Consider the following 26,669-nt stretch of genomic DNA (forward strand, 5'->3'; position numbering starts at 1 on the left):
TGCGTTGAGCATGAGCGAGCACGAGCTACTTGTTAAGTAGTCATGCTCATGAATGAGCGAGCACGGATTCTGGCTCGCTCGCTCATTAGCAACCCTGACTTCTATCGCAAATTACGCCATTGATCAGTTTTAAACTTTGAAAGTATTTTCACGAAAAAAAGAAGCACGGAAACGAAAATAGCTGTTTTTTTCTAATTTAATATATTAAAATATAAGTATAATTTCAAGGATGATGCAAATCATTAAAATTGTGATGATTGGACTAAGGAATAAAGAACAGAATGTTAAAAAAGTATATCCCTTAGTCCAATCATCACAGTTTATTATAATTTTCTCCATCCTTGAATTTATACTAATATTATAACATAAGATATAAAAAAACAGCGATTTTCGCTTCCGCTATTATAGAGAAACCAGTGATGAAAAATTTCATTTTTTATATAGGTAATGCATGGACAAAGTTGAAACGTTATAAAAAAAAAGACATTTTCAACTCATAATTCGACAAATCTTTCGCAAAAAAAAATCTCTCCCAAAGTGCTTTCTTCTGTTTCGGAAGGTATTTGCTCTGGGAAACATTTTTCCCCTCCCCTCAATTTTTTTATTTCTGCCCCGCAACTTCCGCCCCATGTCTTCCGTATCCGCGTCAGCTCTGTGTGTTTCCCATTATAAGACCATCGCCGGCGGACAGCAACGCCATCATCTGGTCTCTCATTAGTTTCTTCTGCTGAACGGAGCTCCAACTCCGGATCCCTCTGGTCACTGGCATGTCGATCCCCGGGTCCGGTCCGGTCTCGGCGCACGCTAATGACCGCAAATCCGCCTTCCGGAGGAATTATTTTGCTGCATAATTGAGCGCGCCCGTGTTCTCCCTCTCGGGGGAACGTTTCGACGTTTGCTCGGGCTTTCGGTTTCCTTCCGTGAACACCGACACGGCCATCTGTGGCCGGACCTGAAAGCTGGACAAGAATGTTGTCGATAGTGGCTATGGCGGTATGTTCGCCGCTGGGAGATTAGTCTATCGTTTTATGATGAATCATAACTCATCGGTTTGGCGCTGGCGGGGAGCATCAGCTAATGAATACAATATTTTGATGCTTTAAGGAAAACAAAACTTGGTGGAAGGTTTAGTTTCTACTCAGAAAAAAAAATCAATTCTTGTAATCGTGAATTGTGTTCATCAATTTGCGAACCAGAGCCATCTGCGCAAAAAAAAATCTTTATATCAATTCTCAGATGTAGATTATTAACACAATTCACGAATTCGTGAATTGATTTTTTTTCCGTGTATGTTAAGGCCCTGCCAGACAATACCTAACGACCTCGAAATTGGACCGCAAGGAGCTCTTTCATTCTGAAATTGGACATTGGCAGCACGTAACCGAACACCACTTCCTACCTGTCAGTGCGATAAGCATTATCAAAATATTGCAAATCTGATACAAATTATACATTTCCATAATTTTGCTGCCTGTCAGTAAACAAAAATCAAATTTTGTTGGGCTGGACAAAACCATAAACCTTCGGACGTGACTTTCTCTATTCATCGACCATATCATTCAAGCTGTCCAGAACTAAAGTGAATCCCCTCAACTAAAACTTCACCACTAATAGGATCTAACTATGACCTGTCAGGACCGCTTGCCAAGCCAGTTTTTCTCGATATCTCACGCATCCCACAAAAAAAAATGCAAAGTAAAAGTAAAGTCACGGAGAAAAGTGCGTCCCCTCGGGCGCACCCTGAATCCGGAACAGATTCCAATTACTTACTAACAGCGGCCAACTTCTAAAAGGGGCGAAGGAAAGAACCCGTCAACGGCAGTCTCCAGTCTTCAGCGCGCTCGGCTTGATCGTAAGCAGCTTACGTCTGGGGGACATTAGTCCGGCACCGTCGTCGTCGTTCCGGCGTCACCAAGCGCCACCAGGGAGCCAGGAGACAAAGGGACATCGACGTGCAAACCAACCGTCAACTATACTTCTGGAAGCAGATGCCGTCCCAAAACCCCTCTCCCACGTTCCTTCAAACTCCTGGCAGCAATGTCTTTATTGGGATCATTATTCGAAAAGTGTGTACAGCAAAAAGTAGTTGTGGCTCCTTGGTGGTGTGACACGATGAGGAATTTGCCTTCTTTTTCTTCATCGTCATCAGCATCATCATTCTCGGCGATGGCGACGACGACGACGCAGCGGAGAAGGAAACGGGTGCTCCCGTTCCTAGTTTTCCGGTTGTGGGCAGGGACGTAGTCTGGGGCAGTGGACGCCCAAAGGAACCTTGCTTCTGAATGCTTTTCTAGTTTAAATTTTCAAATAAGAAAATGATTTTTATAACGATTTTCTGTAATAAAAATCGTCAGACGTACTTTATCATAGAGCAGTAGCAGGGATGGAATAATCGCAAAAAAAATCAATTTCGCTTGCGAACTTTCTTCACCCGCGAAAGAGAGAGGAGGCAAATCACGTAGAAGAAAATCGCTCCCGAAAATCTCCAAGAAAATCAATCTGCTGATGATTTTTTGTGAATTTCCTTGTCGCACCACTTAATAATATTTATTTCAATTTATTTACACACATTGCCCATCCACAAAATGTGACAGGTAATTTTTCGACGTGTGACGTTACACTTGCAAGATGATGATTTTTTTCGATTCTTTTTACCGATCTCTCGTGCGCGAGAGAGGAGAGCCATGCTCCCTTCGGATTTTTCTCTTGATGAACGTCCAAAGATTTTCTTTTGATGATGATTATGCCATCGCTGAGCAGTTGTAAAATTATATTTTTTTTATCAATTCCTAGTTTAAACATTCCCTTTCAAAGTTAGCCCAAAAAATCTTGGGGGAAAAAAAATATTTTTTCGAAAAACTTCAAATATTTAATAAAAATAGTAGTTTAATCAACTGAAAACCAGCTAAAATGCATTTTCCTGCGTTTATAATCATATTAATCATGTTTGAACTCCTTTAAAAACATTTTGAATTAATATGAAATACCAATGTACAGCCCCCCACCAGGGTTTTTGGTCAAATTTTCCCTAGTTTTTATTTATGTAATTGCATTTGAAGAACCTTCTGTTACCAGGCGGTTAGTGAAAAGGAAATAGTTGCAATAAACACAAAATTTCTTTGAACCAGCCATTCACACAAGTTGTAATTTTTTTATTTTGTAAATAAAATTAATTAAACAAAAATTTTTGGACGCGTGTAAAATACATTTGAAAACACTTTTTTCAACCAAATGTTGACACCTCGGCTTAAAGTTTCATTTTTTTATATTTTTCTGTTTTTTTTTACCTTGACTTTGGCCCGAGTCGAGGAAGGGACATAAACTTCAAAAAAACATTTGCAACGGCCTTTGAAAAAGTGTAAAATTGTATCTCGCTACGTCCAGCTTAACATTGAGGTAAAAATTATCAAAAATGAAGAGACATTAAACCACCAAAACTTCAATCGCTTAAAAAAATGATTTTAATTTGTAAAAACTAAAAAATGATTTATTTTCTGAAATCATTTTTTTAAATAAAACTATGCTTAAAATCTGGCAGAAATTAAGAAAATAAAAAAAAAAACAATAACGGTTTGAATATATTCAATTTTACTTTAAGCCACATTTTTTAGTTTTCAATCAGAGGGAAAACTAACAATAACAAAAAAAAATTTAAGGGGTTACATACATGTTAATCGGCAAAAAATTCAGAGGTTGCTATGAGCACACATTTTAACTTTTATCGAAATCTGTTTTCATGGCATTGACATATACATTTTCATCTGTTAACAAAATAATTTTGAAATCATTGCTGAGATTTAGCTATTTGAAGTTGGCAGTTTCAAAAAACGGGTGCCACGATATCTCAACACTGCGTTGACCAAATCAGCTCAAAATTTTGGTGAAGACTTATTGAACCAGTCCCGTGTGCATGACGAAAGCCGATTTTTAAAAACTTTATTTAAAAAAAAGATAAAAATATTTGTTATGTTTTTCATATGAAAAATTGTCATTTTTGGATTTTTGTATTTGTTTAAGCAAAATTTAAAAATCGGGCTTCGTCATGCACGCGGGATATGTCTTGAGAGTCTTCACCTCTGATTTCAGCCAATTTGGTCCATAACAACTCGAGATATCGTGGCACCCGTAAATTAACTCACAAAGTTTGACAGTCCGCTTAGCGCATGGAAAATTTTTGAGTTTAAATCGCCTCTAACTCAGTTTCAAGAAATATCTTCATGAAACTTTCAGGAGTGATAAAAAATAATCGTTTTAGTGAATTCATTTTCTTTTGTTTAATGAAATTTTGTGATTTCTAAAATGTTTGTAACCCCTTTATATAAATTTATGTGTTCTTTTCAAAAGATCCTAGCTATTATGGATTTCCTAAGCTGAAACACAATTTAAAAAGTAACGTAGAATAAATTTACTTCCCGACTCTTTCATGAAATGAAACGATTTTTTGCATAGTTAACAAAATAAAAAATAATTTTCTTAATTTAAAAAAAACATAAGCATATTTTTAAAGGAAATTTTATCTGTAGATAAGTAAAAGCGATATAAAATACTTCATAGATATTCATATTCAAAAATACAAGTACCTGACACTTCATTCGGTCAGTAGTAACAAACAAAAACTACCGTTAATCACGGTGATATTGACATGTTTATGATATTTTTAACTGAAAAACGAGTTAAATACAGGCGGAAGAGAAAGCGTTCTAAGAATTTAAGAATTTGTAATTTGTAAAATATTTCTGGATTAATCTTTAAAAAAGTATTAACCAGTTGAATAATACTTGGGAAGATTAACCCTCTACAACCTAACCCCGCCTTTAGACGGGCTTCGATCTAAAAAATCGCCAAAAATCAATTTTCCAACCGATTTTTGATCTTTAAAAAGCATTGGAAAGAAGAACTCTTCAAATTTTAGAAAATTTCAGGGTTGGAAGTTAAACTTGTTTTATGTGACTTTGCCAATGTTTTTAAAAATGTCATTTTTTTAGGGGTCAACTTTGGCAGTGTTTTTTACTAACATTTCCTATATTTTCAATAAAAAGAAGTATGCAGTAATTTTTGTAGTGTCCCAGACTATGCCTCTACGCATTTTTTTGCAATTTAAATGATGATGGTGCGATTCTATAGCAGAAAATGTGAAAAACATGCAAAAAATTGAAAAAGTGACTGTAAAAACATGAAAAAATTAGATAGGCGAAATGTAATTATATTAGGTGGTAGAGTAGGCCAAATACTACCAAATACAAACATAAACTAAATAAGATAAATGCAAATTAAAATACTATAAATGAAACAAGAAAAACATAAAACAAGAAAAGTAAAGTTTTTCGTAGAACAAAAGCTGCTCAAAATGACCTCCTGAACACGGGAAAAATAAATATTTTCGAAAAAAAAAATTTGGGCAGTAGAGGGTTAAGACTGATTGGATTAGTTATACCCTTACTACTCGATTACCCTTTGTTTCTCGGGAAATTAATCAGAATTAGCTGTTTACAAAATAAAAACATTTGTTCTTTGGGGTTGTGAACAAGAAATAAACCTTTTTGAAATTGACCAATTGTTGCTATGTGAAAATTAAATTTCAAAACAGTACAAATAATTATATCAAAATTTTATACACCTTATTTTCATTCAGTGTAACTGTTTCTTTCTGAGTACAGTCATGCCTCGGTTTTGCACTGCCCCGGTTTTGCACCGTTCAGCTGCCTCGTTTAAGCATGGCCCAGTGCTTAACTGAAGCACATAGCTTATGGATTTTTGGCTATATGGGAGACATTGGCTTTGATCGTATGAAAAATCATGCAAAAATCAAAAAATTATAGTGTTTTGGAATCGGGATGATGTCAGTTATCCATTAAAATTATTAGTTCATGAAAATTTTTACAAAAATAAATTTCAATATGTACAATATGGGTATAAAACGATCGGAATTTTTTCATGCATATGGAATGTAATAACAACGTTTTTAGAAAGTACTCAAAATTTTCACAAAACTACGTATTTTTGAAAAAAATACTCAAAATTTCCGTTTTTACAATGTGGGTATCAAACGATTGGGATTTTTCATAAATTTCGAATGTTATAACAATATTCTTTGAAAATACTCAAAATTTCACAAAAATATGTATTTTTGATACATTTCTCAAAATTTCAGTTTTAACATTATGGGTATCAAATAATCGGCATTTTTTCATACATTTCGAATGTAAAACCAACATTTTTTGGAAATACTTAAAATTTTCACAAAACTACGTATTTTCGAAAAAAAATACTCAAAATTTCCGTTTTTACAACGTGGGTATCAAACGATCGGGATTTTTTCATACAATTCGAATGCAATAACATCACTGTTAGAAATTGCTCAAAATTTTCACAAAACTACGTAATTTTGAAAAACTTCTCAAAATTTCAGTTTAACATTGTGGGTATCAAACGATCGGGATTTTTTCATACATTTCTAATGTAATAAAAATATTTTTTGAAAATACTCTAAATTTTCACAAAACTTCGTATTTTTGTAAAACTTTTCAAAATTTTAGTTTCTACAAAATAAGTATCAAATAATCAAATAATTTCAAATAATCATTTTTTTTTTCAAAAATACGTGGTTTTGTGAAAATTTTCAGTATTTTCTAAAAATGTTGTTATTACATTCAAATTTTATGAAATAATCCCGATCGTTTGATACCCATATTGTAAAAAATGAAATTTTGAGTATTTTTTCGAATAGACGTAGTAGTAGCAGTAGTTTTTTTTTTTTTTTCATTTCAAGTTATCAAAATTCTTTAAATATATTAAAAGAATTTCAACAATTTGTTTAAAAATGAACTAAAAATTCCTCAAACATAATCTTTAAAAGATAAAGTTTATGTCACAACACTATCATCAAATTTCGTTTTTTCGCTTTAAGGGTCGAATTAATTATTTCAGTAATAATTAATTTATTTTAAAGAAAATTGAGAATGTATTCAATTGTCTAATGATTTTGTACATTCCATTCAATCAAGTATCTACGTTCCTGACTTGACTCTCACCAAAACTCTTTCCCACTGCGCACTTTCTTTGCCCCCATCATCTCGCCACTTCCGAGGAAAAGTGTCCCAGAAAGTCGGTGCTATTTTCCGCCAGGCACACAAAGTCACTCGTCGCCGTGAATCATAATAGCATCGAATCGGAAGCAACTAGCCCCTCCCTCCCCACACCAACCATATGGTTGGTCAGGAAGCAAGACGGGTGGGTGGAGGTGGTGACCTGCAAAACGTTTCTATGCATATCTTGCGGTGAAATAGAAAACGACGAAGACGATGATGATGATGGAGATGATCCTTTCAACATGGTTCTGACTCTATCTCTCTTTCTCTGGTCGGAATGCCGTCACCTCTGGGGAAAATTGTGCGTCGAAAAGTCTGCTGCCAAACCAAGTGGAAAACCGGCTTCTTTCCTCTTTTTTTGCCTTCTTGACGGAACATTTCCTTCCGTCACATCTCGGAATACTTGTGATTAATTGAAATTGTTTTGCCCCCCCTCCCAGCCTCGAACCCAAATCGAACTACGGTGGTGAAAATGCTCAGTTGGCCGCAAAATCTGACTCTATCGGACGATGATAGCATCATAGACTGGGATATCTCGGATTTGAAACGACGTGTTGTGATGTGCCCTTTCGGTAAAAGGTTTCCGAAAATGTTTATGCAAATCCAGGGCTGCATTGTTCGGAATGGGCGTGATGGATTTCGATTGAAACGTGTATGGTTTTACGGGTTTGGAGAGAATTTGGGAAATTTGCGTTCAGCATAATTTCCCAGATAATTCATGTAGCTAATAGTGTTATTCGGTCATGTCTGTAGATCAAAAAAATTAGCAAATAATTATTACTGAAGTAAAAGTTGTATACCTAAATAAACTTTTTTCTTAAAATTTTAGATCGTTTGGTTAAAGTCTACCAGGTGAAGATTGTTCCTTTCTATGAACTTTTTTACTAAGATATTTAGACATTTTACATCGTCTTCGAGAAAATTTAAAAATCCGACCAAAAGACCGTTTTTTAAATAATTGTTATTTTACTTAAAGCAATATTTGGCATATTCAAGAAAATCCATCATTTATGGTGTTTTGAAAAAACAAACAATCTGCAAAAATGATTTTTCCCATCCAGTAGTACGATGATTTTGGTTGAGCCATTAGAGTGGAATCGAAAATTGTTTTTTTCCCTTTTAGGGTCCCAAACAACCTCCCAAAATTTGGTAGCGATTGGCTAAGCTCACGATTGGCGCAAAGCGAATGAAATTGGTATGGAAATTACTAAGGGAAAACTTGCATTTTCACATTTTTCAATTTGCAAAATTCATGTTTTATTATTTTATGAAACAGCTTTGAATGTCTTGAACAACTCTTCCGAAGACAGTATGGTGTCAAATTGCTTCTAACAAAAGTTACTGAGCGTTCAAGAGAGACATTTCGAAATACTCGGTAAAAATCATACTTTTTGCCAACACTGCCAAATCAAGCGGAATCTTTCAAAAACTATAATATATTTGCGGATTTGGGGTGCAACTTAACAAAATAATGACTTCTGAACACTTCTTCACGTCGATTTTAAGTAAGGTTCATCAAAATATAAGAACAGTCATGTCTGTTTTGTGTTTCATGGTTCCTTAGGCAATGTTGGCAGAATATTTGAGTTAAAATTATTATTTCAATACACTACTTTTGAAAACTCTATATCTTTTTTATGACGCACTTTAGCACCATACTGTCTTCGGGAGAGTTGTTTAGGACATCCAAGGCTGCACTGCTAAGGTGTTGGATTCATAAAAAAATAAAACATTTATTTTGTAAATTCAAAAATGTGAAAATGCTAGTTTCCCCATAGTAATTTCCATACAAATTTCATTCGCTTTGCGCCAATCGTGGGCTTAACCAATCGCTACCAAATTTTGGGGGGTTGTTTGGGACCCTAAAAGGGACCCAAAAAATGTGTTGCTGATTGGATTTTAATCATTTTCAATTTTCCCATATAACTAGATTCCACCCAATTGAGCCATCACTTTCAAGGAAAATAAATTATCAGATTCAAATGCTTTTGAATTGCAAATTTTGAGCCATAGAGAAATATGGTCAAAAAAATTTAATGCAAAATTGAATTTGCAATCGAAAAGTACTTTACAGATTTTTTGATTAAGGGCTCTGTTTTCAAGATAAAGCCATCGAAAGTTTGATTTTAGCTAAATGTTTGCAGTTTTCTGATTTTTTAAAAGAGTGACCATGAGTGACCATTTCTAAAAATATTTTTTTTTAAGTATATAAAATTTACTATAAAACTGTGTAAGAGACATTGAAGATTGGACCTCTGGTTGCTGAGATACAGCGTCTCAAAGAAATAGAAACATAAAAATTGAAGTTTTCGAAGTCTCACCCAAATAGCCCACCATTTTCTAATGACGATATCTCAGCAACTAATGGTCCGGTTTTTAATGATAAAACATGAAACAGTCGTAATTTTCTGATCTTTTCTAAAAAAAATATTTCAAATTTGTTTAATCAAGACTAGCATTTTAAATGGGCGTAATATTCACTGTTTGGCCCTTTTAAAATGTTAGTCTTGATTTAAAAAAAATCAAAATATTTTTTTCAAAAGATCGCAAAATTTCCCGAATGTTTCATGTTTTAACATTGAAAATCGGACCATTAGTTGCTGAGAATGGTGGGCTGTTTGGGTGAGACTTCGAAAACTTCAATTTTCCTTTTTCTATTTTTTTGAGCCGCTGTATCTCAGCAACCAGAGGTCCAATGTTCAATGTCTCTTAGACAATTTTATAGTAATTTTTCTGAACTTTAAAAAAAATATTTTTGGAAATGGTCACACATGGTCACTATTTTTGAAAAATCAAAAAACTGCAAATATTTCACTAAAAACAAACTTTTGGTGGCTATATCTTCAAAACAAAACCTTTTATCAAAATTTCGTAAATTTTTTTACATGAAATTACGATTTTTTGTAAAAATCACTATTTTTCAAAAAATAACTCGGGCGCAGATTTTTTGACCATGTTTCTCTATAGCTCAAAAGTTGCGGATTTTGTCCCCTAAAAATCTCGAAAATCAAAAAATAAATATTTTGGGAAATTAAGTTTTTTTTTGAAAAAAAAAAAATGATTAAAGAATCTGCATTTTTTTTCCGGGTACCAATTTTTTTCTCAATAGTCTTCAAGAATACCTACAACTTTATCGAAGACACCAAATTGATCAGAAAATTCACTCAGAAGTTACAGCTGTTTGAATATTTACGTACCATTTTTGTGTGGACAGCAGCCAAAATTGTGGTGAACCAATGACGCAAAATAGCTTCTTAGGTCATAGGAAAGGCCCCCACAAAGTTTGAGCCAAATCAAAAAATACAAATAAAATCCATTTCCGGTTTTGCTAAAGAATTGCTCATATGTTTTAAGGGACGAAAATCCGCAACTTTTGAGCCATATGGCTAAACATTCAATATGACGCCTTTTTGAAATGTTAGTCTTGATTCAAAAAACGTAAAAAATATTATTTTCGAAAAGATCGGAAAATTTTATGAATGTTTCATGTTTTCACATTGAAAATCGGACCATTTGAGTTGCTGAGATATCGACATTAGAAAATGTTGTGTTATTTGGGTGAGACTCAAAAAACTAAAAAAAAACAATTCAATGTCTCCTAGACAACTTTATAGCAAATTTTCTGAACTTTTCAAAAAAAATATTTTCAGAGATAGTCATGGTCACTATTTAAAAAAATCGAAAAACTGCAAATATTTCGCTAAAATCAAAATTTCGGTGGCTCTCTCTTGAAAACGGAGCCCTTTATCAAAAAAATCTGTTAGGTACTTTTCGGTTGCAAATTCAATTTTACAATTAAAAATAAAGTCAAAACTTTGTTTATATAAAATTTAGATTTTTTTCAAAAATTACATTGTTTTTAAAAAATATCAACTCGGCGGCAGATTGACCATTTTTCTGTATGGCTCAAAAGTTGCGGATTGTTGTTCCCTAAAACATATAAAAAATCTCGAAAAAAAATAATTTTTTTTTTGGGAAATGTAGTTTTTGTGAAAAAATATTTTTTTCTCAATAGTCCCCAACAATACCTACAACTTTGCCTAAGTCACTAAATTAATCAGAAATTTCACTCAAAAGCTACATCTGTTTGAATATTTACGTACCATTTTTGTATGGACAGCTGCCTAAATTGTATGGGGACTTGGTCATACGGAAGGCCCCCACAAAGTTTGAGCCAAATAAAAAAAATACAAACAATAATAATGGTCGAAATCGGCTGTTTTCGTAGAGAATTGCTCAATTATCCTAACAACATTCTACGTTTCACTGAAAAACCTAATACAGAAATGATCTTTGCAAAACTTGATTTTTCAGCTTAATTTTACAACTCGTGCTGATAAAATCTTTGTTGTTGAATAAACCTTTATTTAAATATTAAAACAAAACACAAATTACCGTTTCATTTTAATGAATTCACTAAATAACATTAAACTCAAAATTAAACAACCAAATCATTCAAATAAATTAAAGTGCATACTCCAATACCCATCAGCCTTCATCGCACGTGGTCCTCCAAAATCCCAAATCCCAAAAACATATTGACACACTGCTCTCCATCAAAACCCTTACCAGCTGCCCCTCCTACTCTCTCACACTCGATTGCCTCCAAGCGGCCAAGTACACATCCATTGTTCGCGTGTGTGTGTTTGTGCTTGTCCCCTCTTAACAAAATAGGATTGCCAAACAATAGAAACGCACACACAAAAAAAAAAACCGGGAAAACCCATTTCCCAATCCACATGCGGGGAGGTCACTTCCACCTCACACCACCACGGCTTGAACTGTAATGCTAATTTACACACCCTTCAATCCGGCGAGTCCTATGCCCTTTTCCGGTGGACAAAGGCTCCGGGGGTTCCAGGAACGGGGGGCCGGGTTCAAGCGGACGAGGGGGTGATAAGCAAGTGTTTAGTAGTTTATCATGCCCTTCCAGTCCTGTCAGCGGCGGCGACGACGACCGACCTGCTGTTCAACGTCAACAGCGCCCTTCGTTCCCGAGTACTGGAAAGTGTGCCTGGAAGTTCCAATGGGAGCCGAAGCTTTCACTTCGGCAGCCGCTGCGCCGAGCATGCGCCGTTGCGCCGTTACGAAGGCGCGTACAAGAGAGAGCGAAAAGCGTATTTGGTGGTGTTGGTGAGTCGCGTGTACGGATACGGCCGAAAGCGCGCACGCTCTCGGTTCTGTGTCGGGCCCGAACTTGGCAGCTGGCCAGCGCTCGTCGGGTCGGCGGTAAGCCGTAGAATTTTAGTTCAGTGCACACGGTGCGTCAGTAAATAACAGACCAGCAGGGACGTGAGACCTGCTCCCGCTGGAAGAAGGGCCGTTCCGACGTGGAAGAAGACGCGTCAGGAAGGTTAGGAGGAGGAAGTGAAGGCACGGCCCCCCCACGTGAGGAACCTCGTGACCACACTGCACCACTGTGAGCTGTGAACTTGTGATAGAAGTCGCGTCGCGAAGTTGTCGAGGAAACCCGTTGTTGACCCGTTAGTGTTTTAGAGTGTAGTAGTTTCGAAAGTTTAGCGAGTGAGTATCAACCTTCTAAGCAAAACCTAACCAACAACCAAAGAAAACAAGCCAAAGAACAGTCCCAAGCGGCAACCCAGTTCCGATCTTTGTCGATGTCGATACCCGCGCAGGTGGTTCCGGGGCAGGTTTCGTAGTGGCCAAAACGGCGTCCTCCAGCGGCGACTTGGACAGCGTCAACATCACCGACTGCAGCTAGCGGTTAGTGCACCACCAGCAGCGCCTTAAGAAACGATGAACTTTCTGGGTACGGTAGGGCAAACTCCAACGCTTCACCCTTGTCCACGTCAGAGGACGCAGTCCTTGATTACTATTGCTCGTCGATTGAACCGCCCCTTCGGAACTCGCTATATCTCAGTCACACAAAACCTAACCCCACAAAAAAAACCCCTTAAATCAAACCAATTATTGACGATTTTCTACTGCAGCGGCCAAGTGGCCGCGCGGAAGGGCTTCCTCCGGCGGGGCAGGGCACGAAAAATTGTACTTCAATGCGGCATAATTTCGCCACCACACAAATACTAACGGGCGGGCCCGGGTTCGGGTGAACCCGAACGCGGAACGTTTCTTCCCGGCCGTCCGTCGGCCGGACGAAAATCGATCAAATAGCCCGAAAGGGTTTTGTCCCTTTTGAAGTTGGGAAGCGGAGCGAGAGAAGAAGAAAGAACTGTCAGATTTGACAGATTGAGGTGCGCGCACCTGTTGAGCGGCTGACGTCACCACGTGATGTTTGTCAGCTGATCTGTTGGAGGGAGGGAGTAGGGGGCGGGACACCTGTTGATTGTGCGTCAACTTGAGAGGTAGGAGTTTGATGAGGCCACGTGATGGTCATGGAAATAACTTTTTGGTTGAAGTCACCCTTTGCTTATGAATAATATTAGCAGTAAATATAAATTTACATAAACCTATAAAGAAGGATAAGATAACTTGAACTGTTGATGAAAGTTCATCAATGGATGATCATCGAGAACCAAGATACTGAAAAAAATCTTTAAAAAAATTTTACGTCGTGTGTAGACGTCGTCCTACAAAAATTTTGATACATTTTGGGCAAAACTGAACAGATTTTTCATTCAGCGGGATTAATTTACTTAAGGAGGTATTAGACTACGACAGACAAACCAACATACTCGCACTTTTTGACAATTTTCCTGTTTTGTTTATTTGCCTGCATTTGCTTGCAGAAACGTCAGTTAGTTTTGTTTGCGAGTTTGCCACAATCAAGTTTACGAGTTTGGCAAACTGTCAAACACGAATTCATCAATGAACGCACTCACTAAGAGAGAAAAATTTCGAAAGAGAACGAGCCTCTCTTCTCTCTTCAGCGAGATATTGCTAGAATGGATGAACCATGAGATTTTCTGTACAAATTTCATTCTTTCTAATATATATGACTCCGTGGAATAATATGAAAATAGGAGTTAGACGTAGAATAATTACTTAAAACGAATTAAAACAGGAGGAGTTTAAATTCGCACCAGTGGACTATAGTCTGAGACGTTAACCCGAGGGTTCACCGGCAATCTCAATCAATTTTAAAACAGTTTTTTCTTAAACAGGTTTTATAAGTTTTAAAGAGATATGAAGGAAACTTTTTAAGATTAAATTCAACGTTACAAATATTTTCAAACCATTTAAAAAAAACGCTACACAGCTAAAAAAGTAGTAATCCAGCTGCGGGTAAAAGGCCTGGGTGTAAAATAAATATTGCATTATTTGTGCATTTTTATGTAATTTTACACCCTGAAATATGTAGCCCGTCAGTATGGGAAACCTACTTGACCGAAATGTCAAGCTCATATTGCGTTTGTTCGAACATCTTTGCATCGGTCTGATGGCCGAGTGGGCTGAGGCGCCTGTCCTTACTGTCGGTGCAGGGTTTGAATCCCGTCGGTTGCAAGTTTTTTTTTATGTGTTTGCAAAAATTGTACATGCAGTGTGTAATATTAAGTGTTTATTTTGACGAAGGTAATGTGCATTTTTGCTGTGTAGAAGAAAAACATCAAAAATAATCAAGCAACTTTTTGCAAAACCGTGCAACCAAATTTCGGTGCTGTATCACGGTTTGCTTTGAAATTATCAAAAGGTTTCATTACAGCAGCAAAAATTAAGATAACTTTGAAGTATCCATCCACTTCCAGCACTGAGCGAACATTCATCCAAGCTCTTTTCATCAACAATATCTCAAGTACCTATACAAAGTGAAAAACTTCCCCCTAATTCTGGCTAATTTGTAAGATAATCTCAACTACTTCAAAATTTTCCCAGCAGAACCATCCGTTCGCCCCTTGGAAAAAAAGGTTCAAATTCTCAAGTCCTCCCCCCTTGCTCATAGTTCAAGCTCGAAATGTAATCAAGAAGTTGCAAGTTATGATATTTTACTCCCGCCATCCATGGGTTCAGCGGCGTCAAAGTTTTTTTTGGGGCCGGTGCCGATCCCTGGAAGAACCAAGCGTCCCGGTCGACGGGCAGTCAAGACCGAACGAAGCGTAACCGTTAGGAAGTAAACTTTTTCAATTTGTACTTCTAATTTTGCGTCTCCACCGTCGGTCGGACCGACGGAAATTAATTGAAACCGGACCAAAATCCGGCGAATCTTGGGCAGTGTTCCCGGAGAACACATCCGTCTGTCATCTTCCAACTTCCGACGTCATCTTATACTTTTTTCTTGTGGTTTTCGTGTGTTTGTGAGTAATTGTGAAACTTTCTTGTTTTGCTTCCTGGAAGCGTCCAAATTTGAAGGACTCCGGGTCTAAAAATTGAAAAGTTTTTAATGATGGCCACTTTTCGGGCAGCCGAAACTGCTAACGAGGAGGATTCGTTTTTGGGCTGACTTTCGGGAAACGGACCCCTCTTTGATTGAGATGTTTTTCTTGGCGCCGTCTAATCCACTTTGGGATTGTTTATGCCCTTCAGTGTGGGAATTTGTTTGTGTTGGGGTATGCGAAAATATTTGCGTTATAAAGTTATCGATCAAAGGTTCGGGACGGAAATAATATTTTTGGAAAGTTTTTAGCGATATTCGGGGTACAGAGTAATATGTAAGCTGTAATCTTTGTTCTTGCTAGTTTGAAAACTTTGAAGTTTTGTTTTCTTTTAAGAAATAACGACTTCTGAGTCTCTGCTTTTATGAATGTATGATTAAAAATCTCAAAAGGAATGTAGTGGCATGCAGCTATAATGTCAACTTTACTTTTGACATTTTTTTTTTTTGTAAAAAATACGTTCCAAACATTTTAAAAAGAACTTTTTTTAATTACACAGAAAAAAATATTCCTGTAAATTTACATTATTTATCATGTACCAAAAGGTATCATGATAAATGATGTATATTTACATTAGATTCATTGGAAATTTACATTAGTTTTAAAAATTTACATTATTTTTGGAATTTACATTAGTTTTGGAACATTGGTTCAAATCAACTAATTCTGATTGGCCAATGCACAGTGGTCCAGATCGCGAAATTTAGTGGAAAACGGATTTTCCGAAAATTGGTGAAGTTTTGGAGCTTTGGTGACTTCAAAAGAGTTGTTGTAAATAAAAAAGGGCATCTTTTGGCTTGGTTTCAAATTAGAGTGGTTCACGATTAGGGTGATTTTGAAAATCTAACTTTTCAGAATTATTTTTGGGAATTTTTTCGTCTTCAAAAAAGTTGTTGCCAATCCAAGCAACTTTGTCGAAGACACCAAAATTTTATCTCGTAATCTACGCCTTCTACGACCAAATTTATAGAAAGCATCTGAGCAAACCTTAAAAAATCAGTTTTTTGAACGTGGCAATTCAGGGTTAAGTTTTAGAGAAAAGTGTTATTCGGGGCACTTTTAGAGCTCTGAAAAACACACATTTTTATTTTTTGACAAGTCAATTTAGACTCAAGGGTCAAAAGTTACAGCCATTTTAAGGTAAAAAAGATGCAAATTTAAAACTCAAATATTTCGAAAAGGCGCAAGATTTTTTAAGGTTTGCTCAGATGCTTTCTATAAATTTGGTTGTAGAAGGCGTAGATTACGAGATGAAATTTTGGTGTCTTCGACAAAGTTGCTTCGATTGGCAAGCTCAACAATTTTTTAGAAGACAAAAAATTCCCAAAAATAATCCTGAAAAGTTAGATTTTCAAAATCACCCTAATCGTGAACCACCCTGATTTTCAACAAAGCCAAAAGTTGCCCTTTTTATTTACAACAACTTTTCTGAAGACACCAAAGCTCCAAAACTCCACTATTTTTCGGAAAATTAATTTTCCACTTAATTTTGCGATCTGGACCACTGTGTAATGGGAATGAGAAGCTCGACTTAGATTGCAGTAGGAAAAGGGTGTGGCCTATATTCTATTTTAAAATGATTGTCTGTGTACACGCAGAAAAATAAGGCATATTTGATTCAACAAAACGTTTTGTTGATTTGAAAATCAAGATTTTTGTTGAATCAGCGCTAAACGTCAAAGCAACTTTTTCAAAACAACAAATGATTTTTGTGGAATTTAGAAAATCAACCTTTGTTTTAACGCAAAATCGGTGTTGATTATATTCAAAAAAAATTTGTTTAATCAAACCACGCTCAGGCTGATTCTACAAAACATTTTTCTGCGTGTACATATACTATTTCGAGCATAAGCATAACGTTATTCACTTTAAAGCAGTGTTTCTCAACAGGAGAAGAATTTCCCCCTGGGGGGAGGCGAGGGTACCTTTCTTGGGGGGAATGACGATGCAATAGAAATCCTGCGTATTTGTAAAAATATATATCTTTATTTCGTAATTTTAAACCTTTAAAGCTTACAATATATTTGAAATATATGTGAATTTCTTTGGTAAATTAAAACATCATTCATTTTGCAGGGTTTTTTTTTACAGATAGCTGACTAAAACAAGAACTCAAAAATGTTGATCGAAAAGAATGAAAAATTCCGTGATTTTGTTTTAATAATGCCATAAGGCTGGTACAAATTAATTTAAAGTTTTTGTCACTCCCCGCTTCAAAGTTGGTTCGAAAAATCAGGGGGAATTTTTTTTTTTCAAAAGAAACTTCTAAATTTCAATGAAAGTTTATGTGTAATCAGCTGAAATTAATAAACAATGCATTTTCCTGCGTTTAAAATCATTTCTTTAATGTTTTTGATTGATTTAAAAAAAATATTTCGAAAATTTTCCATGTTTAGTATCGCAAATAGTTTTTTAGGCTACGTTGAGACTATTACTTGTTATTTCATTTTTTTGCGTTCCCCTCGACTCCGGCTAGAGTCGAGGGACAACAAGTTTGAAAAATATTTGCATCCGCCTAATTTTGTGTAAATAAAACTACACCTTATTTTTTAACCGGGCAGTTTTTGAAATAAATATATTTGTAAAGTTTGGCGATGATACGGTTTTTTGCGAAAATTATTTACATTAATTTATGGGAGTTTTTGCATCTTTTTGAGTAAATTCCAATTATTTTGAAAAATAATCAAGTATCAATTAATATAAAAAATATCAGTCAAGATTTTTCATAAGGTTTTGCATTCCATTGAATATAAGCAGGTAAAGAAAATTCATAAAAATGCTGCAAGTATTTGTAAATTGTTGCGAGCGAAGAAAAACAAATCATTGCTGTAAATATTTAAACTTTTTACAAACATTATTGCTAGGGTTAGTGAATTTTCACGATTTTGCGGACAGCGTGAAATTCGTGAAATTTGAAGATTTCCGTGAAATCCCGTGAAATTTGTCAATTTTCTCAAATTATTTCTATAAAATAATAACATAATCAATATTTCTTTCATTAATGACTTTTAAAGTAAATGTTATTAGTTTTCAATTGAAAAGTGTGATATGAACCATTTGAAAAATTGTTAGAAAAACCTACATTAACATGAAATTGATAGAACATTTACTAAGAAGTGAATGCAGCGAAAACTAAAATGATGTTAACAAAAATCAATAAAAGAAAAAAAAATCATCTCGCATTTTTTTTATAAATTCTGAATTTTTCAACCGAAACTTGTTAAAAAGTGATATTTTTTTGATTTTTGTAAAAGTAACATCAAGTGGAAAAAGTCGCCTTTCCCTTTTCCTCCATGATCTAACCAGAGGAGCAAAAAAAAAATTGACAAATTGAATTTCATCAGTGTAAAAAAAATATTAAGTAAATAGATTGCTATTTACTAGATAATCTTAAAAAGTTTATCAATATTACTTAGAACTAACTTAATTTAGTAAAATTTTCATGATCCCTAATAACAATTTAATCATTGTTTAATTTGATAATTGAAACATATAATTTTATAAGAAATTCAAAGAGTCATGCTGAGCAGTTCTCTAGGATTTCGGTCATTCGATTTTTTTTGTATTTTTTAATCCGACTGAAACTTTTTTGGTGCCTTCGGTATGCCCAAAGAAGCCATTTTGCATCATTAGTTTGTCCATATAATTTTCCATACAAATTTGGCAGCTGTCCATACAAAAATGATGTATGAAAATTCAAAAATCTGTATCTTTTGAAGGAATTTTTTGATCGATTTGGTGTCTTCGGCAAAGTTGTAGGTATGGATACGGACTACACTGGAAAAAAATAATACACGGTAAAAAAAATTTGGTGATTTTTTTATTTAACTTTTTATCACTAAAACTTGATTTACAAAAAAACACTATTTTTAATTTTTTTTATTTTTTGATATGTTTTAGAAGGCATAAAATGCCAACTTTTCAGAAATTTCCAGGTTGTGCAAAAAATCACTGACCGAGTTATGAATTTTTTAATCAATACTGATTTTTTCAAAAAATCGAAATTTTGGTCGTAAAAATTTTTCAACTTCATTTTTCGATGTAAAATCAAATTTGCAATCAAAAAGTACTTTACTGAAATTTTGATAAAGTGCACCGTTTTCAAGTTATAGCCATATTTAAGTGACTTTTTTGAAAATAGTCGCAGTTTTTCATTTTTTTAAATTAGTGCACATGTTTGCCCAGTTTTGAAAAAAATATTTTTGAAAAGCTGAGAAAATTCTCTATATTTTGCTTATTTGGACTTTGTTGATACGACCTTTAGTTGCTGAGATATTGCAATGCAAAGGTTTAAAAACAGGAAAATTGATGTTTTCTAAGTTTCACCCAAACAACCCACCATTTTCTATCGTCAATATCTCAGCAACTAATGGTCCGATTTTCAATGTTAATATATGAAACATTTGTGAAATTTTCCGATCTCTTCGAAAAAAATATTTTTGGAATTTTCAAATCAAGACTAACATTTCACAAAGGCCAAACATTCAATATTACGCCCTTTTAAAATGTTTGTCTTGATTTGAAAATTCCAAAAATATTTTTTTCGAAAAGATCGGAAAATTTCACAATTGTTTCATATATTAACATTGAAAATCGGACCATTAGTTGCTGAGATATTGACGATAGAAAATGGTGGGTTGTTTGGGTGAAACTTAGAAAACATCAATTTTCCTGTTTTTAAACCTTTGCATTGCAATATCTCAGCAACTAAAGGTCGTATCAACATAGTCCGAATAAGCAAAATATAGAGAATTTTCTCAGCTTTTCAAAAATATTTTTTTCAAAACTGGGCAAACATGTGCACTAATTTAAAAAAATGAAAAACTGCGACTATTTTCAAAAAAGTCACTTAAATATGGCTATAACTTGAAAACGGTGCACTTTATCAAAATTTTAGTAAAGTACTTTTTGATTGCAAATTTGATTTTACATCGAAAAATGAAGTTGAAAAATTTTTACGACCAAAATTTCGATTTTTTGAAAAAATCAGTATTGATTAAAAAATTCATAACTCGGTCAGTGATTTTTTGCACAACCTGGAAATTTCTGAAAAGTTGGCATTTTATGTCTTCTAAAACATATCAAAAAATAAAAAAAAATTAAAAATAGTGTTTTTTTGTAAATCAAGTTTTAGTGATAAAAAGTTAAATAAAAAAATCACCAAATTTTTTTTTTACCGTGTATTATTTTTTCCAGTGTAGTCCGTATCCATACCTACAACTTTGCCGAAGACACCAAATCGATCAAAAAATTCCTTCAAAAGATACAGATTTTTGAGTTTTCATACATCATTTTTGTATGGACAGCTGCCGAATTTGTATGGAAAATTATATGGACAAACTAATGATGCAAAATGGCTTCTTTGGGCATACCGAAGGCACCAAAAAAGTTTCAGTCGGATTAAAAAATACAAAAATTAAAATTGAAGAAAAAAGACCGATTTCGTAGAGAATTGCTCTGCTTGGTTTATTCAACATTAAATTAATATTTATTTGTTAGTTATTTTTTCGTTTTAGTTTTTTTATCTTTAATGTCACCTCTTAAGAACATTTTACCTGTTTAATTTTCACGATATTTCATTATTTGCGTGAATGGCTCCCGTGGAAATTAAAACAAAATGTTTGTTTTCTGTTCGGATTTTTAATAATATTTTGAAGATTTCGTTACAGATTAAATTATTTTTGCCTATTGATTTTAAATTTAGTTTTTGAAAAGTGAGATGAAAAGTTCATTGAAAACTCAAAAAATATTTTCAACTTGGCAAAATGTCGCAAAAAAAGTTATTTTAATTATTAGTTTGTTTTGTTGAATTTGGATTTGATATGACATTCAATAAAATGTGAAGGATAAAATAGTAGCAAATCAGCGAAAACTGTTTAGCTATATTCGAGTCGAATATTAAAAAAGCAGCAGTTATTTTAATATTTTTCACGTTCCGCGAAATTTCCGTGAAATTTGGTGTTTTGAAATTAAGGTCCCCGTGAAATTTGCAATTTTTGAGTGTGAAAAATCACAAAGCCACTAAGGGGGGGGGGGGGGTGAGAATGAAGTTCTTAAATTCAGCCTAGGGGGGGAATGGATCAATAAAGGTTGAGAAACACTGTATAAACTTTGAAGTAAAGATCTTAGGATGCCCCTAATTTAGAAATCCGTATTCAATACGTTGATTGATTACAATTTTATTTTAATTTAATTCTATAGTGGTGAAATAGCCTACTTATCATCCCCAAAAAACCGACCTTAATAAAATTACAGCACTCGAAAAGTTCAACAAAATTGACATTTTGCTAATTGCTGTGTAATTTTTTATTTTTCACCCAAAATTTCTGCAATTTTTCGCATTTAACTCTGTGCTCTTGGCGCAAAGTTTTCCAGCAAATTTGTTCCCCCAAATCAACCACCAGCAAACTTTCCATCGCTACCGCCACCGGGAAAACTCGTTTTCAAGTGCAAACTCCGTGGTTCTCTATATATCTGAAAGTTGTTCTTCTACCAAAAACAAAAAAAAAGTCCAGCAATAAAATCTACAGCTCGATTAACACAGTCCCCGAGGCACCAACTGCCTGACGCTGGCAACCCTATTTGGCAATTCGTTACCCCAAAAAGAGAATGGAGCTGCCAGGATTTGTGTGTGAGTTTTATTTTTGCACCCGCTCCGCAATAGTTTTCCACCAAAGACGGCGGCGAGGAAAACTTTTTCCCCCCCAGCTGAGACGACGTCGTTCCCAAAATACATTGCCAAACAACATTACCACCCGTGGGAGGGTGGGAAAATTTCGGCAAAACTCCCAAACTGAGAGCGTGAAAAGGGCTGATGCGAGAAATAGTGCGGCGAACCACACTAGCCACCCGACCACCCTCGTCGGTTGTTCGCTTTTCACTCCTTCGTGGGGGGGGGGAGTAGTTTTCGGAAAAAATAAAATCGTAATCAACTTTTTAAACGGTGCACAACCAGAAAACGCGGGGGTGAAACTTTTTTCTTTGGTTTTCAGCTGGGGGATGCTTTATTTTTATGTTGTAGACTGTGAATGGTGCGAATGGTCGAATTTTCGGTTTCTTTAGTTTGAAAATGTTTAAATTTGGATAGAATCCATATCAAAATATATTGGATGGGTTTTTTTTTTTATTTTCAACGATTTTTTTGTCTTTAAAATTAAATTTCTCTAAAACCATACATATTGTCAACCTGGTTCAACCTACATCGATTCATATCGAATGTTAAGTTTTTACCAGTAAAATTTCATCCAATTTTCTAGATCAAGTTATGGTTTATTTGAAAAAAGGTATAATCTAAATTTCCTCTGAACATGAAAGGATAAATTCCCTAACTAAATTAAAGCGATTTTTGGTTTGATGGTAGGCTGGTAGGTTGGCTGAAGATATTTTTTTGATTGAGTTCTAAGATTTTTTACAAAACTATATTTTATCACAAACTGACTTTGACAAAACATCAGTTTATTTTTGCAATATTTTTCGACTAGTGAGGCTTAACTTAAGATCTGGGGTGGAATAATCGCAAACAAACCATTTTCGCTTGCAAGCTTTCTTCACCCGCAAAAGACAGAGGAGGCAAATCACGCAAAAGAAAATTGCTCCCAAACTTATTCAAGAAAATCAATCTGTTGATGATTTTTGTGAATTTCCTTGTCAGCTTGACTTAAAATTGTAACATATTTTCAAACGTTATTTTTGAATAAAATCAATCGATTTCATTCAATTCAGTGTGTTTTAACAACTCATAAATAGTGTCAAATAGTGTCGAAAAGAATTACTTTTCGATACGAGTGCTGAAAATTTTAACCATTCATCACGAACATGAGTTCTCTAATAAACTTCCTGGAATTCCGTCATGAAACTACTTACCTTACCTGTCATTCTTAAACGACGAAAAATACAGTTTTTCTGTACTAAAAATAACAGAATCGAATTGTTACACTTTTCAAAATAAATGCTAAAAAGTTCGACTTTTCAGCATTTAAAAGAATGCTGAAAAGTTGAACTTTTCAACACTTGTTTGTTTTAACCGGTTAGTTGACAAAATGCATGAATTGTTCAGCACTTTTCGTATTTATTCATCTCGATGAACCTCGTTGGATAAATGCACAACTCGTGCTGAAAACATTAACTTTTTGCAACTTGTAGCATAAACTGCTGCACTGTATTTTTTGTGATGATAAACAGGCCATTTCGTCATTAAACATCAACAGGAAAAGTAAGAATTTTTAAAACGTGTGTTTCAAAACAGTTAAAAAAATGGTTGAGTGGGAAATTTGTATTTCAAAAAACTTCTGGATGACTGATTGTTAGAACTTTCAGACAAAAAGTTACTAAATAGATTTATGACTATGGTTTATACATTTTTTGATCAAAAAAATCAGGACTAAATGTTTGTATAGTTATAATAATTAACTTTATCTAAAATACTCATTATTTTTTGTTAATAAGATAAAATTCATGAAAACGAATCATGAAATGATATTGATTTGCATTGCTTTTAATACAAATTAATAAAGAACTGAAATCAAATAAACTATCTAATTGTAGATACTTTTGAATCACTGTTGAAAAACACGACCAACGACCAACGATTTTTTTTTTTGTTTTTATATGGCTGAAACTTGGTATGGCCATTTATTGATTTCAAAGATGCTATTTGCACGATAAGTTCGTTCATACAAGTTTAACAACTGCACATACAAAAATGCTTCATAATCTATATCTTGACCACCAATCGACAAAATAATAAAAATTATTTTTGCAATTCCACTGTGAAACTGTCAACTTTTCCTGCATTTCTGGAGAAATGAAATGGCCTACTTTTCCCTACCAAAAATAACAGAATGGAAAATTAATACCTTTCAATAACAGTGCTGAAAAGTTCTACTAGTATCTACTAGTATCGAAAAGTAACATTTTTCAATATTGTTTTGTTTTGAACGATGAATTCACTAAACACATGAATGTTTGACATAAAATTCCATTAAATAAGCGTTTTTTGCACGATAAGTTCGTTCATACAAGTTTAACAACTGCACATACAAAAATGCTTCATAATCTATATCTTGACCACCAATCGACAAAATAATAAAAATTATTTTTGCAATTCCACTGTGAAACTGTCAACTTTTCCTGCATTTCTGGAGAAATGAAATGGCCTACTTTTCCCTACCAAAAATAACAGAATGGAAAATTAATACCTTTCAATAACAGTGCTGAAAAGTTCTACTAGTATCTACTAGTATCGAAAAGTAACATTTTTCAATATTGTTTTGTTTTGAACGATGAATTCACTAAACACATGAATGTTTGACATAAAATTCCATTAAATAAGCGTTTTTTGCACGATAAGTTCGTTCATACAAGTTTAACAACTGCACATACAAAAATGCTTCATAATCTATATCTTGACCACCAATCGACAAAATAATAAAGATTATTTTTGCAATTCCACTGTGAAACTGTCAACTTTTCCTGCATTTCTGGAGAAATGAAATGGCCTACTTTTCCCTACCAAAAATAACAGAATGGAAAATTAATACCTTTCAATAACAGTGCTGAAAAGTTCTACTTTTCAGCATTGAAATGGGTGCTGAAAAGTTGAACTTTTCAGCACTAGTATCGAAAAGTAACATTTTTCAATATTGTTTTGTTTTGAACGATGAATTCACTAAACACATGAATGTTTGACATAAAATTCCATTAAATAAGCGTTTTTTGGAATTGCAAAAAATGTTGTAAGCAACTCGTTGCAAAACTTGATTTTTTCAGCACTCGTCGTATTTATCCAACTCGGTAAACCTCGTTGGATAAATGTACAACTCGTGCTGAAAAAATCTTCTTTTTGCAACTTGTTGCATAAACTACTATTAAGTAAGATTTCGAGTAGTAAAATAATTTATTATAATTTCTGTATTTGAAAAAAATATTTTAGCTTTGTTCTAGTGCGTCCATCCCGGGAATTCCCGGGACAAAAATCCCGGGATTTTTCTTAAACCGGGAATTCCCGAATCCCGGTATTTTTCATATTTTGTCCCGGGAATTCCCGAAATTGAAAAAAATAATCATTTTTTGGTCTGAAAACTCAGATTTGGTTGTGGAAATAGATGAACAGTTGAATACTTAGTAATCGATAACAATTTTAAAGCATTAGCAAATTTGTATTCGGCATATATCAATATTCATTTGGCTTACAAGGGAAAATTATTAAAATTATAGTTAACGGATCCGCAAAATGCCTAGCGCTTTGAATATTTTCCATAAATTTTATTTTTATTTTTTGAAATATTTACGTTTAATGATGATTTTAAACTTGAAAAAAAACATATTTAATTATTTTTCATCAGACATCGGCATCTGGAGCAAATTGGGACAATAGTAACGAATTAAGACAGCATAATGTTCTGATATTTTCTTAATTAACAAAACAATTAGTGCACCAATTTTCAAATTTATTGCTCAAAAATATCCTGTACCGTTTCAGACTGCAGTCCCGATTTCCCCCAGTTGGCGGTAATGACTTAAAGATAGTTTGTAAAATATGTTTTATATAAAACATGAAATTCTGAACTTTTCAAAAATTTTACAATCAATGGTTTCGTTCTATCTGTTTTCGTTTTTTGTTTTTTTTTACAGTTTCAGTGCTTCAATAGCTTTTGTAGTCATTTCATATAAAAATATAAAAGAAATATGTTTATAAGAATTGTATGATTATTAACATGAAATAATTTGAATCACATTGGATTAGAAATTAAGATTCATTAAAAATCCGAAGCATAACAAAGAACAAAAAACAACAATTTTTAATATTTTGAAACTTACTAAAAACTGCTGTTCTTGTTCAGATTGAAGTAAAGATTATCACCAATTAACAGTATTGAGCTAATTCTGTGATTGTAAGCTTGAAAAACATAATAGATAGATTTTTTGACTGTTTAAAAAATTTCCCGGGATTTGAAAAATATTTTTCCCGTTTCCCGGGAAATTCAAAACCCGGGAAAATTGGACGCCCTACTTTGTTCTATAAAATTGAGTTTTTTACAGAAATTCAAATGTTTTCATGAAAGAAACTATTTAAACAGGATGCAGAAGCCTCTGAAAAAAATCAACACTTTCAAGTTCAAGATCCTCAAGGAACACTTCCGGGAAAACCAACCTCCACTCCGGTGCTGCCTCACCTCACCGTAAAAACGAGTTGCGATCGCAATAAAAACTTTATCTATTTTCTCATTTCCTGGAGCGAAAGCATTTCCCCACCACCTCGCTACAATTCCGCTCCTGTCTACAATTTACGAAA

General features: G+C 34.1%; 1 protein-coding gene across 10 annotated transcripts in view; it reads left to right on the forward strand.

Annotated features, from left to right (window-relative positions):
* The window catches only part of LOC120415460 (complexin), a 488,836-nt gene that overhangs the window by 323,062 nt on the left and 139,105 nt on the right, over positions 1-26,669 (forward strand). For 3 of the 10 annotated variants that reach the window (XM_039577065.2, XM_039577069.2, XM_039577076.2), the window contains exon 1: positions 12,341-12,858. The exons of the other annotated variants lie outside the window; for them this stretch is intronic. In XM_039577065.2, the coding sequence (XP_039432999.1) occupies positions 12,846-12,858 (13 nt within the window). In that variant the 5' untranslated portion in view covers positions 12,341-12,845. Of the gene's footprint in view, positions 1-12,340; positions 12,859-26,669 lie in introns of those variants that run through there. 10 annotated transcript variants of the gene reach the window in all.

The sequence above is a fragment of the Culex pipiens genome, chromosome 1 (assembly GCF_016801865.2).
Source record: "Culex pipiens pallens isolate TS chromosome 1, TS_CPP_V2, whole genome shotgun sequence".
In the NCBI taxonomy this organism is placed as follows: Eukaryota; Metazoa; Arthropoda; class Insecta; order Diptera; family Culicidae; genus Culex; species Culex pipiens.